General features: G+C 37.8%; 1 protein-coding gene across 3 annotated transcripts in view; it reads left to right on the forward strand.

Moving 5' to 3' along the window:
• The window catches only part of SATB2 (SATB homeobox 2), a 190,036-nt gene that overhangs the window by 79,472 nt on the left and 96,450 nt on the right, over positions 1-14,114 (forward strand). For all 3 annotated transcript variants that reach the window (XM_032755048.2, XM_058439896.1, XM_032755047.2), the window contains one exon: positions 11,156-11,258. In XM_032755048.2, the coding sequence (XP_032610939.1) occupies positions 11,156-11,258 (103 nt within the window). The remainder of the gene's footprint in view (positions 1-11,155; positions 11,259-14,114) is intronic.

Here is a 14,114-nt window from a genome sequence, read left to right on the forward strand (position 1 = left end):
TGAGACTTTGGGTAAGGAGAGAGTATTAAAACATTTTATGTATACAGGTCGGCCATGGTGACTCACACTTGTAATCCAGGCACTTTGGGAGGCTGAGGCCAGAGGATTGCTTGAGTCCTGGAGTTCGAGACCAGCCTGGGCAACATAGCGAGATAGCGAGACCCTGTCTCTTAAAACAAAACAAAACAAAACAAACCAAAAACAAAGAAAATAAACATTTTACATATACAGTCATTAACTTCTCACATATTTCATTGGAGATAGGGACCAGTGTCTCCATTTTATAGATCAAGAAACAGGAGCTTAGAGAAGCTCTTACATTCACTGTCTAAGCATACTAGCTGGCTAAGTGGCAGGTTGAGATGCTACTGCCCACCCCGCTCTTTCAAAGTGGATGCTCCAGATTGTTGTTTTACTTGGTCGGCTGGATGAGTCAGCCATGCTAAACCCATCTATGTGTGATTTATTGGGCCTTTTGCCTGTCTGGTGTAGAGAGGTGATCTTTACATCATATACATTTGTAGAGGTTTTGTAGTGAATTCACCACAAGAAAATGCATCATGAGGAAAAGTGATACTCCATTTTTTTAGTGAACGCACCATAAACTAATACAAGCCATGAAAATGAGATTGAGAGGATCAAAAGAAGAGCAGTGGAGGACTGGGCTGCCTTTTCCATTTGTGTTCATGGGCTGGGACCCATTTTTTCCTACTGATGAGATAATATTTTGCCTATGGTGGATTAGGACTGCTGTAGAAATGAACCCATGTTGACAAATTATTTAAAGCTTTGAATGGAAATCTGTTTCCTGGTGTGAGCTGCTACACATGATTTAAGACAATGTCTGTTAAGTTCAAGGGAAAATAATGAGAAACCTATTACAGAAACTTGCTGTGCCATGAGCTTTGTTCCAGGGTAAGGGAGTCTCTGGAAGATAGGAAGGCTATTGGTTAAGAGCATGTATCCTGGAATCAGGGCTGGATTCATGTCCTGGTTGACAACCCTCTATAACCTTACCTTTATGAGCCCCCCCTTGTTTGGTTAGTAAAACTGAGTAGTAATGGTTCTGAGTTAATAAAGAGGATTAAATGATTGGAAATTACATAAAATGCTTGGCCTAATGCCTGGCATGCAATGATGCACCATAAACAGTATCAGCTATTATTATTGAGATATGATGTGAACTGAATGTGTGTGTGTGTCTGTGTGTGTGTGTGTGTGTTTTTGAGGGTGTTTTGGAATTTGGATCCTCTGAAGCAAAGTATGCTGTTAATATTTTTGCTTCCAAAAAAATCAAGAAGGTATGCATTCACGTATAGGCAGCTAGATAGAAAAGGACATTATTCTGACCTTATGTTTAGGACTTTTCATGCAGGCCATTTTAATACCTACCTGTAGGTATGTATGTAGATGTTAAAGCCTTGTTGCATACAGTTATGAAATGCATATTTTGATTATACTGGTGATACAGAGGAACTGGATAAAGAACAAGTTAGGAAAAGCTGTCAATAATTTTTCCCAAATTTCACAATCATTCACAATTAATTTTCTCTTGCATTCACATGGAAGTCAAAATGGGCTTTGCCTGGAAGCGTACAAGCCTTTAACTTGATATTACCAATTCAGAAATTTATCCAGGGCTTCTGAGGCATGTGGAAGTTTGGTCCAAACTGTTGTATCATGACAATCATGTTTGGTTATATCTATAAATATGACTAGAGAGGCAACATGAGTGAGGAGAATCCAGATCAGGAGCCAAGAGCCCTGGGTTCTAATCTCAGTTCTTTTATGCCAGATATGTGATCCTGGGCTATTCACTTCTCAGGGCCTCGTTAAACTCTTCTGTAAGCTGGGCATCATTGTATTTGCATGTTTCACATAGTTCGGAGGGTTGTCTTGATGTTCAAATGAGATCATCTTTACCCCCATCATAAAAACCTCTTTCCCTTTCCACTGTCTGCTCTCATGGTTTGCTCATGTAGTTGCCTGACCTAAACAGTTCCTTCTCCTTCACCCTTCGGTTTGATCCTATGGGTTCCATCACTTCTCCATCTAAAATCTTTTTCCCTTGTGCCACTGCCTTGTTCATTCTTTCATCATCTGTCATCTAAAATATTTCAGGTCTTCTTGCCTCATGACTTTTCTCCTGCCACCTGATTCTCCTGTGTTCCTTGTTTATAATTCCTCAGTCACTCCCCCTACCCACCCTATAAGAAGTACGGACTCCACAGCATAAAGACCATCGAGATGACACTGTTCAGCCTTATATTTCACTAGAGCTACCTTCTTCCCTATTCCTGCACTCATCCTATATTCTAAACACATGAAATTAATTATTTTGAAATGTTTACCATTGCTCGAAATATCTCTTGAGAGTGGGAGCAACCTAACTAGTGTAGCATTACAAATCTAACAAAGCCATCTTCTGTATTATCTTAAAATTTAATGCCAAGTTTATATTCTAGTCCATATACTTGTTTTTTTTTTTTTTGAGACAGAATCTTGCCCTGTCACCCCGGCTGAAGTGCAGTGGCACGATCTCAGCTCAGTGCAACCGCTGCCTCCCTGTTCAAGTGATTCTCCCGCATCAGCCTCTTGAGTAGCTGGGACCACAGGCATGTACCACCACGCCTGGCTATTTTTTTTGTATTTTTAGTAGAGACATGATTTCACCATATTAGCCAGGATGGTCTTGATCTTCTGACCCTGTGATCCATCTGCCTCAGCCTCCCAAAGTGCTGGGATTACAGGCGTGAGCCACTGCTCCTGGCCCCTGTGTTTTAAATATTTTTAAAATGGCATAAAATCATTTTGTCTGTTAAGTTAGTAATCTCCTTCTCTCCACATGAGATTGGTTCTTCAGGGAGATGTACCTTGTTAATCTCTGGCTTTGAAAGCCCCTGCACACAATCCTGGTGACTCTAGAGTCCTTCAGTTTGACACTTGCTTGCTTTTGCATACATGATTTCACCTGGCTAGAATGCACTACTCTTTTCTACTTGATGAAATTATCTTTCAGATTCCAGCTGGAAAGTCACCGCTAGTGAAGTGCCTCAACCTCCTAGTTGAAGTAGTTGCTACTTCTGCTCTTAGTAGCCTTTGTAAATAACCCTGTCACAGCACTTATCTCAGCCTGTTGTCATTGTTACCTGTCAGTTTCCGTCACTAGATGGACTGTGCGCAATAACAGAGGCCATCTCTTATTGATCTTTGTGTCCACAGCATTCAGCGTAATATATAGTTTGTATGTAGCTGTTACTATAATGCAGGAATTTAACCTTTTAGCAGGATAATTCTTTGTGGTGGGGGGCTGTCCTGTGCATTGCAGCATCCCTGTCCATTACCCACTAGATGCCACTAGCATGCCACTATACCCCTTCCCCCAGTTGTGACAACCAAAATGTCTCCAGATGTTGCCAAAGGTCCCATGGCAGGAGCAATACCACTCTCAGTTAACCAATTCTCTGATATGCTTAATGAATTAAGTTTAAAAGTGTTTCAGAAAGTGTAGTTTTATTAGTATGTAAAGTTAAAGTTTTTTTATTATTACAGTGTTCTTGGCAGTTCCAAAACATTTTGAACTAGAAGCAGTGAATAGAGTAATTTGGTGATTGATGCCCAGCACATTTTGGTTAAACAGGGGCTCATTTCTGTTGTTTAGATTTGGGTGAGATTTGATTTAGGCTTCTGATATGTTGTGTGATTATGGAAAATCTCACTGGGATAGCTCTTTTCAGCTAGTATGGATATGTAATGTGGACCCTGGCATTCATCCTACAGCCATTATCCTTAAACATTCCAGATTATTCACTTAAATTGCATAGCTAGATTGTAATTTAGTGTGGAGATAAGCATGCCCATTTTATTGTTGGTTGTCATAGAACAGATGCATGCAGTTTTTGTAGTTCAGCCTATATAAAGTAAAAAAGAATGCATTTTTGTTCAAAGCAAGGTGAAACAGTAATTCAACAGTATATTTCCACCAGCATTCCTGGAGTCCTGATTAAGAATCAGGCACTTTGCAATGGGCTGGGGATATAACAGTGAATCTGAGGGAGGAACTAAAACCCTTTCAATATAGGAAGGAGAGTGAGGCATCTAGTACTACTCACCTTAGGTGAGAAAGGTGGCTTGTTGGGTTTTTCAAAAATAGGCTTAACTCATGAGTTAAAGATTCCTGTTATTGAAATAATTCTTCCTTATTACCCCCAAGCCAAACCATTTTAGATGACTCTTCACTTGAGTTTGGCAATTACAAAAGGGAATGATTCAGTGGATAGTTCATACTTTCTTGAACACCCCAGTGGTCTGAAGTTCAAAAGAGCAGTTTTGAAGGCAGAAGAAAGGTATGGGGAAGTCCATAAAAGTGCAACAATTGTAGCCTGAGGTATATATATATTTAAAACAGGGAAGTAATGATTTAGCCGTTCTCTGTCTGGCCAGATGCTTGGAAAGTACAGACTGTGGTTGTGTGTCTGCGTATTTATTTTTGATTTCACCTTTCAAAGTGTGTTTAAGTGCTGGCACCTCTTCCTTTTCCTCTGATGTCTCTATGAGTAACCACTTGCAGCCTCTTTCCTCTGCCACTGGTTGTCCTGAGCATCCTAATTTAGCAGACCTTAGTTCTCCCTTATTAAATAGTCCTTAGCTGTTCCAATTTGAAAACATTATGATTGCATCTTTCTGTAGCTTACTTATTCTTACTTGAGGAAGAGTTGAAATACCTAAGATCGGCTTTTGATTGCAAAACCCCAGGTACTCAGGGTTTTGACCTATTTAAATAAGTAGAGGTACCAGTACCTGCCTTGTGCATCTCATAGGTGATCATGATGTTCAAATGGGATGACTAAAGAGACAGTCTTGTTAACTGAAAACTGTGGGGTTTTTTTTTTTTTTTTCTTTTTGAGACAGAGTCTCGCTGGGTTGCCCAGGCTGGAATACAGTGGCATGATCTCAGCTCACTGCAGCCTCTGCCTCCCGGGCTGAAGCAATTCTCCCCCCTCAGCCTCCCAAGTAGCTGGCATTACAGGTGAACACCACCATGCCCGGCTAATTTTTGTGTTTTTAGTAGAGATGAGGTTTCACCATGTTAGCCAGACTAGTCTTGAACTCCTGACCCCAAGTGACCCTCTGCCTTGGCCTCCCAAAGTGCTGGGATTATAGGCATGAGCCACTGCACCTAGCCTGAAAATTGTAATGAAAAGAACAATTTGGAAGTGCATGCAACTTCCAATGTGCTCCATCTCCTACACATATTCTCTGTGACTCTGGACATGTTTTTTATGGTAAAATATACGTAACATGAAGTTTGCCATTCTAAACATTTTTAAGCTTACAATTGAGTAGCATTAATTACATTCACAGTGTTGTGCAACCATCACCCCTGTCTCTTTCCAGAACTTTTTCGTCACTCCAAATGGAAAGTCTATAAACTTTAAGCAACAATTCCTTATTCCCCTCTCATCCTGACCCCTGGTAGCCTCTATTCTGTATTCTGCCTCTGTGAATTTGCCTATTCTACCTGTCTTGTGTAAGTGGAATCATGGAACATTTATTTTGTGCTGGTTTATTTTACTTAGCATGTAGACATGTTTTTGAAGCAGCTCTGTCCCATGGTGCTGGTTGAGACTTTGTTGCTACATATTTGAGGAACAAAATGACTGACTAAAGCTATTGAGCTGCAAAGATGTTACTAGATTTCCAGTGTGACAATGGTGTGGCATTCATATAGTGTGCCTTTAGAAATAGATTGTAGGATAATTATTTCTGTCATCCTGAGCAAGCCTTACCCATTTGGACTTAACTCATACGTACAACATGCCAAAACAATTGAGTAGTGAAATCAAGCAGCCAATTGGGTCAGCAGAAAAAAACAAATTGAGCATGTACTAATCATATATAGTGGCTGATCAACTGCATGGACCAGAATCATGTTAACCAGTTGCCAACCGTCCGTTTAATTTAACCTAAGTTCATGTATGTAGTGGGGATGCATCAGGTCTTGTGTTAACCAGTTGCCAACTGTCTTAGTTATTTTCATGTGAGGTCGTTTTAGTTTGTGTCCCAACCTCATGGACTCATGTTGATGAAGGCTCACAAATGACAGCTTGAAAATATTCCTAACCAAGGGGTTGCAGTGACCATAAGAAATGATTGCACAGTGGGGAGAAAGGTGCCATTTGTTGATTCTACATCTTGTGCTAGGCCTTTTACACAAATCATCTCACAGAAGAATCCTTACACTCTCTGATGCAGGAGACAATATCCCCAATCACAGGTAAGGGTGCTGACGTTAGACAAGTGAGCCATTCAGCAACAGCTTAGGGGAAGAGCTCTCAAATGTAGTGTTTTCATACTCCAAAATTCAGAGGAAGTGTTTCTTTCCCTTAAAATGGCAGCAATTTTCAATTCTGATGTTATAGCTCAGAAGTGGAGACAGAGTGGGATAGTAGAAGGCTGCCAAATGACATTAAATGAATTTTTTTCATGACAAAGTAATTCCTCAAAATCAGTTTTTTTCCCTTTACCTAATTGAAGTATCATTATATTCTCATGTTTAATATGTTATTTAGCATATCACCAAGCAGATTGAAAAGGCCGAAAATGAGCAAAGAATGCACATATCACTCATTGCCTGTCTTTGCTCTCTCCCTCATGTAGACATAGAAGAGGAGGCTAGGGGATGCCCCTCCTCTTCCCCCAGACAGGGGATTCTCACTGACAGAATATGTAATTCTTCACGTCGGTTTAAAAATGTTCTTCTTCATAGCAAGTGTATTATGTGTTTTCAGCTTAGCTACTCTTAGTACCACACTGCTGTTCAAACAAATAAATCCCACCAAGCCAAGCAGAATGTAGTGAAGGATATCCAGTTATTTTATCTTTTGTTTTATTTTTGGAAAAGGGGGTGCTCAGATCTCTGTTTTTCTAAGTGTATCGTACAAATCATTTTAACCTGTGTTTATTATTTTGCTTTATCCTATTAAGTTTTAAATTCCCTTTAGGTTCCGTAGTTTTCTTGGATTCTAAACTTCTTAGTTAACTCGTATAAGGGGCCTGAGATCACAACTTCATGTTTTTCTTTTTTTTGCTGTTGTTACCTTGTTTTTTGTTTTGTCTAAAGTATTGGTTGCAGCATCAGCTGTTGAGCTTGTGGTCGCTGATGGAGGTGGTGGTGAAATGTTTCCTTCCATTCATTCGTTAGTCTCCCTTCTTAAAAGACCCATGAAATACTGGTCCACTAACAGTGTCTTCATGGTGCCTCCCAATGCTATTTGACTTTGGGAAAGATGCTTTTCATTCTGAGCTTCTGGGGCCTCAGTTTGAAAATGGAACCATGCTTATAATCATATGTGACATCTATTCTTTGGGCTAGTTGAAAAACAAGTGAGTTAAAAAATTGTTTCGGGAACCTAAAAGAAAATTTGTTTTTAGATAGATCAATCCAGCTATTATAAGTATTAAACACCAATATTATAAAATTTATTCTCTTGCAGTTTGGCTTAGAGCAAATTCAAGTCTGCTAGTAAACTTTGGAATAAGTAAAGAAAATTCTAATATAGTTTGATTTCTGAAATGCCTTATTTTAAAAAAATTCCAGATATTAATGGCCAACTAAATGTCAAATTGACTACAAATAAGGACACCTATACTTTATTTCCCTTCCAAAAATCTTTATACTTAAAATTTCATAATTAACTACAAAGAAGTCAGAAATTTTCAAGTTTCTGTAGTTGGAAAGACATTTTAACCATTTTAATTTATCTTAGAATATAATATTATTGATAAAATAGCTTTGTCTGCGGCCACTGTTTATGTGGTGGTGTTTGTGGCTGTGTCTCGGTATCTGAGTGGGGACTGCCTCAGTTGCCCATTATACATGTACCCTCATCCTTTCTTTTTCACAGCCCACCACCATGTAAAGCGATACATGCTTAGTAAATGCAAAATCATTTCAATATTAGCCTTAGTAAATTATAGTTCCTCGGTTTAAGTGTTAAAAATAGCAATACACATATTTTCTGGGTTATCTGTATTAGTATTGCTTTGTATAAACAGGAATACTCGAGTTGGTTGCATTCTGGATTGAAAAAGTTGACTCAGCTCTTGTTCCTTTGTCAAAAAGATGTGGATCCTAAAAGTCCAACTGTACCGTTGCTTTAGAATGACTGGAAAACATAAAGGAGTAACATAAACTGCAAAATTATACATATTTTAAAAAGCAAAAAATTGAATTAGATCTTTTTTGGCAGGGTGGTAGGTGGGAAAGACTTTAATTATTACTCATCCCATTCTGCATCAACTGTATCTTATCAGGTTTAAGATGCTATTGATTGTAAGATGGATCTCTATTTCAGTGATGTTAAAGTATAAAAAGTGGATGAAATATGGTAAATACAGATTCTCTGTGTCCCAGGACCTTTAGAGAACATTGTTTCCTGTAGAGTAATAGCACATGCTGGGTTCATGTTAGCCCCTTTCAACTTTATGTATCATTAATTAAGTTTTGATGTTCTAGATATTTAATGGACACTAACATCAAGATGACCTTGTAGTATGTGTCCAGAGCATTCTAGTGAAGACTAGTGATTTAGATTCAGATTATGAGAATTTAACAGTCTAATTTAGGGTTAGAAAATATTCATGAAACTGGAATAATCAAATATAGCATGGCCTTTCTTTTAAAATATTCCCAAGATATTTTTATATCTTCTGATTTTAAAGTCTTCTGAGGATGGACTATAGCAATTCTTATCAGTAAAAACTATTTTGGGCATTAGTTCTGTATAAAGACCTGCAGGGAATTGATATGAATAAAATGTGTCATAAACTCAAACAGACTTTTCTGGTGATTAAAGATTCTCATCTAGGAAATTTGTTTGCTACTTTTTTTTTTTTTTTTTTTTTGCTCAGTTCATAGTTGAAACCTGTTTATGTTTCTGTTCTGTGATCAGTAGAGGTAACAACTTATTTATAATTATCTGGGACAGAAAACAAATCTGATTGAGTCAGGGTAGCCAACATCTCCTTTATAAATGAGTTGTATGAAATATAGGACCTGCTGATGGAGCCAGTAGGAGCCCAGATACTCGTTTCCTTGCCGCTCTGCCTTGTGCAGGGTCAATTGAAGATATAGCAGGAGCAAGGACAAAGAGAGGGTAGAGAGTGAGGGGAATTTGGATTATCTGGGGCCAAAGTGATGCAGTCTTCTGGGCTTGTGGCCTTGTATTATGGGCCAGGAAGAATTGAGGAACAGTGCCAGGCAGTAATTAGACACTGTTCGTTTTAGTTCACTTCCTAGACCATTTGGCAATACAGAGTTTAACTCTGACTCCTGCCATGGCTGTGTATCCTGTGCCTTTCCAGATGATAAATTCATGCAAACAAGATAGAGAGATGACAAGTACGTTTGTGATTATTCACATATACCAGTGTGGCTGATGCATCTATTATTAAGCTACTTTCATGTTAAAAAAATTTATTATTATGACATTTCAGTTTGGCACTTTTAAATCTCATCTCTGTCCCTTTTCCTGTGTTAAATTTCAGTGACTCAGATATCCCACATCAGAACTATGTGAGACACGAGATAGAAAAAAAAAAATGAAACAGACATAGTCACTGTCCTCAAGGGTCTCACAGTCTAGGAACAGAGTGAATCTCAGCCCAGAGTGGGAGCTAGCTCAGCTAGTTAGGGAACAGCCGTACTTGGTCGTTAATAGCACAAAGCAGAAGACTGTCTCCAGGAGATTAGGATTCCAGTGGTCATCCTATAAGGCAGGAGACAAGGCCCCATAGGTTCTGTGATACACTCTGATGATATTAGCTCTTTGGGTTCCCAGTGCTGTGTTCAGACCTTGGGATGAAAAGAGTTATCCTTACTATCTCCCCTCAGAGAAAAGAATTGTTATGTATAGATCAGCAACTGGGGAGGCTAACCATCTGCGAAAGAGGTTTCTGTGAATTGAATCAGGAACCCCCTCCTCTACCAGTACTGCATAGTGATTAAAAAAGAGGAGTCTGTTGTTTTAAATGGGAGTTTATGAAGGTCTGTCTGCTGGCATTTTAACCTCCTGTTAAATAACTTGATTTATTGTTACCCTTTTTATCTCTACTACTTTGTAGAAATGTCATTAGAAGTTCTAAGATTTCTCTGAACTGTTCTATGTCTGGGGCTAACTTTTTTTTTTGAGAAAGATGAGATTTCAAGGCAAGATATAAAACCTTACACAGGTCATTTGGATCTCTTGAGTTGTTTATGCCCAGGACAAAATAAAAAATAGGAAATAAAATCTATGTATAAAACATACACAGTCAATTCAGGTATACGTTAACATCTGCCACAAATGTTGGCCCAAACATACTGTATTAGCTGCAAACATATCTCTGTAGGAAGTTCAATTCAAGGTGTGCAATTATCATTTTAACTTTTCAGTGCTTTGTCAGGCTATGCTCCACTCCTCTTTTAACCCCAATTATTAATACACACAAATCAGCTGAGCAGTTGGGCTGAGGAGGATGAGAGCAAGGAAGAATCATGCACTTCAGCACTCAGAAAGTTTGAGCTTTGGTTCATTTTTTATTGAAACACAGTACAAGTATTATGTTTAGTTTCCCCTGCTCTAAAATAGCACTGTTAATTTTTTCATTTGGTGAATTTTCACACAAGTTCTAATCACACGTTTCTATAAATTATATTAATTTAACTTATTTCCCTAAATGTTGTTCTGCAGTGTGTAGCACGGATGTTCTCAGATTCTTGGCTGTGTAAGCTTGTTGCAGTTGGAAGCGGAACAGAAACATCTGAAAGGCATTATTTGGATTACGGATACTGGAGCATCTGATCTCACCTTTTGCTCTGGTTCCTAAATCACAACTGTTCTTCCTCTTTGCATTTAATCTGCATGTTCTGTCCCCTCCATTGTTGACATTGCCCTAGGGTTGGCTTTTTGGAGAAAGCACTATCATTGTATAAATTAAAGGGATGGTAAATTCAGGTAATCGTGTTTGATGTTAATAGTTCAGTTTACAGGAGAGTTTGACTGTTTTAAGTTTAAAAGAAAAAAGAGGTTAGTGCAGGTTATAAAGTGCTGTTTCTTGTCCCTAAAAAGAAGTAGTCATATTTTGAAAAAATAACTATAATTTTTTTTTTCAGAGTATGATTTCATCCATTGTAAATAGCACATATTATGCCAATGTGTCAGCAACCAAGTGCCAGGAGTTTGGGAGATGGTATAAAAAGTACAAGAAGATTAAAGGTAAACTGACTTTTTTGTTTGTAAAGCCTGTTTTCAGTTTCTGAGGTTCATGAGTTGTTGGTTGTTTGGAATTTATGCTCATTTTAGATACAATTTATGTAATTTTTTACAAAGGTGAGATCTTTAATATTCCTGTCATGAGATCCTAGTTGGCTCCCTTAAAACTAAGAAGATATTTGAAGTAAAAGTAAAATTAGTAGCACAATATGTTGTTTATAGTTTTCATAAGTGATACTTGCAAAGACCAAAATCCTTTAGAATGGAAAGTTAAAAGCTGTCATTCTAGGTTAAATCAGCACTTATAGTTTGGGTACTGATTAACAGATACTGTTGGGGTATCAGGATGTCTTCGGTCAGAAATGGAGTTTGATGTTGTGTTCCTTTGTCGATGATTCCAGAGCAGTGGTGAAAGCACGGGCTCTGCATTCAGGCAGACTTGGGTTCAAATCTTTAGCTTCTACATTCTAGCTGTGGGAGCTTAAGCAAATTATTTAACTTCACCAAGACTCAATTTCGTCATCTGAAAATGGGAAATCATCAAAGTACTTAGGTCACTGGGTAGATGCGAGGACTAAATAAGACAATACGGGCACAAAGTAACCTCTTGACAAATAATAGTATACTACTAATAATAATTAATAGTAGTAGTCATACTAGCAGTAATATATTACATGTGGAATTATGTTTGGTCCTGAAAATAAAGTTCCTTTGTGTAGTAAATAGCATGCTATTTAGATCACCTAGACTTTTAAACATGTCAGGACCATTTCAAATATGTCAGTGGTGGAAAAATTCTTTTGTTTTCCCTCTATTCAGATAAATGTTACCTACCAGGGTCCCTGAGGGGATTTGGGGAATTTTTTGTAATGTTGGTTTTGATGGTCCTTCCAGTCCATATTTTGCATAAATATGACATATTTATCACACTTTATAATATGTATTCATAGCCTTGCTTACTCTGCCCCCATCCGAGGGGCAAATGACAATTTATGGTGGGTAAATAAAAGTAAAGGATGAATTTGTTTCTTTTACTACTTGCAGATTTTCTCAGGGGAGACAGGATGTCAAAGTAGTACTTGTTGGCTATGGAGTGTTTGGGAGATTTTTGACAAGGTTATCTTTTGAAGAAATGAAGTTTACAAACATTGGCAGCACATTTCTGATCACAAAGGCATGAGAGTGTTTTATGCTAAATATACATTTTATAAGGCAAGCCAAAATATTGAGCTACCCAGGAGAAATTAAGTACACTGAAAATTGAATTAAGATCCATTTCTTTTCAACAGATTCTAAAATTCTTAGGACCCATTAGATCTTGGTTTGGGCAAATGCTTTAGCATATTAATATTCACCCTTGTACAATATAAGATGAATAACCCCTTCTCATTATAAGACATTGATGTGTGGCTCAGAAGGTTTCTTTTCTGTAAGTGTTGCCTCCAAGTTTTTCTTTTAAAATAGGATTGTTAAAGTGCTTCAACATACCCTCTTCTGCTGAAAATCAAAAGAATCATGCAGCTTCAAGGTCATTTGTTAGATCCCATTTACTTGCTGTTATAAGAGAAAGTAAGAGAGTGTCCTCTTTTAATAGGCTGGAGTGTAATTCCAGTTTCAGAAAGATTGGAAACTCTTCACTCTAGTGTTTTCAGAATTGCCACTACAGATTGTGTGTGTGTTTGTGTGTGTGTGTGTGTGTGCATTTGCACATTAACACTCATATCTTCTACTTTTCTTTTTTCTTTCCTGGAGCTTTAATTCTTCAAGCTGTATCTTTTTTTTTTTTTTTTTTTTTAAAGATAGTAAATGCACAGTTAAATCTTTAAGTGCCGTAAAAGCAGACTGAGACCTTGATTTCATTCAGTCGGTCAAGGATCCACACCTGAAGAGGCTGTCAGACACTATGTACACATACTATTCAAAGAGATGGAGCTAGTCATTGCTGTTGAAAAGTGTGTGTGTGTCTGTGTGTGTGTGTCAGGAGGAGGAGAAAAGGGAAGGTTAAGGTATGTGTGAAGTAAACACAAGCTGCCATAAAACAGTTCAAGTGGTGTTGATTCATCAACCAAGGGAGTGGGAGGAAAAACAAAGAATTCATGACAGGTATAATGGTGTACAGAAAATAAACACCCAGAGAAGTGCGTTTTATTAACTTTTGACCCTCAGAAAAAAGAAAGTGTTGGACTGAGGCAGGCACATTTTATTTGGTAGAAGCCTTTTTCTATGAATAGATGTTGCTGTGGGAGTTTCTACCTAGTAGGACTCATTTCTCATGGGAAAGTAATGATTTGATTTGTAAAATTTGTTTGTGTCCCTGCTTTCAAAATGAAAAAAAGGCAATGAATTCCAAATTTGGAAACCAGTAGTAGTGAAACCAGAATTCTACCATAGGGCTTTTTCTGAGAACCCAGAAGTCAGAGTTCCATGTCCCTCTCAGCCTCCCTACCTTCCATTTCTACCTCAAACTTACCAATTTACATGCACTTCTATGCACTATTCAGTGTAGAAGAAAATCTTAAGTCAACTTACTGAGGTCCCAAACTAAATGCAGGCTACATTGTTAAATATGTTTCCTATTATCTGCTAATGTCTGTTTTAATAAAACAGTGGGAACTAAGTGGTTGCTTCTTAATCAAAAACATGATTTCCTAAACATAAGCTATGTGATTCTGTTACAAATTGCCACATATAGCTCTCCTAGGTCAAAATTTTTTTCTCTTCTCATAGAAATAAATAAATGGTAAAATAATGATATACTCTGAAAGATCAAAGTAAATATGACTAAAACCTGGCAAAAATAAAAGTCTACTGGAAGGATAAAAAAAGATCAGATTACAAATTCTATAGTTAATGCTTAAA

The sequence above is a fragment of the Hylobates moloch genome, unplaced genomic scaffold (genome assembly GCF_009828535.3).
Source record: "Hylobates moloch isolate HMO894 unplaced genomic scaffold, HMol_V3 SCAFFOLD_1, whole genome shotgun sequence".
Lineage (NCBI taxonomy): Eukaryota > Metazoa > Chordata > Mammalia > Primates > Hylobatidae > Hylobates > Hylobates moloch.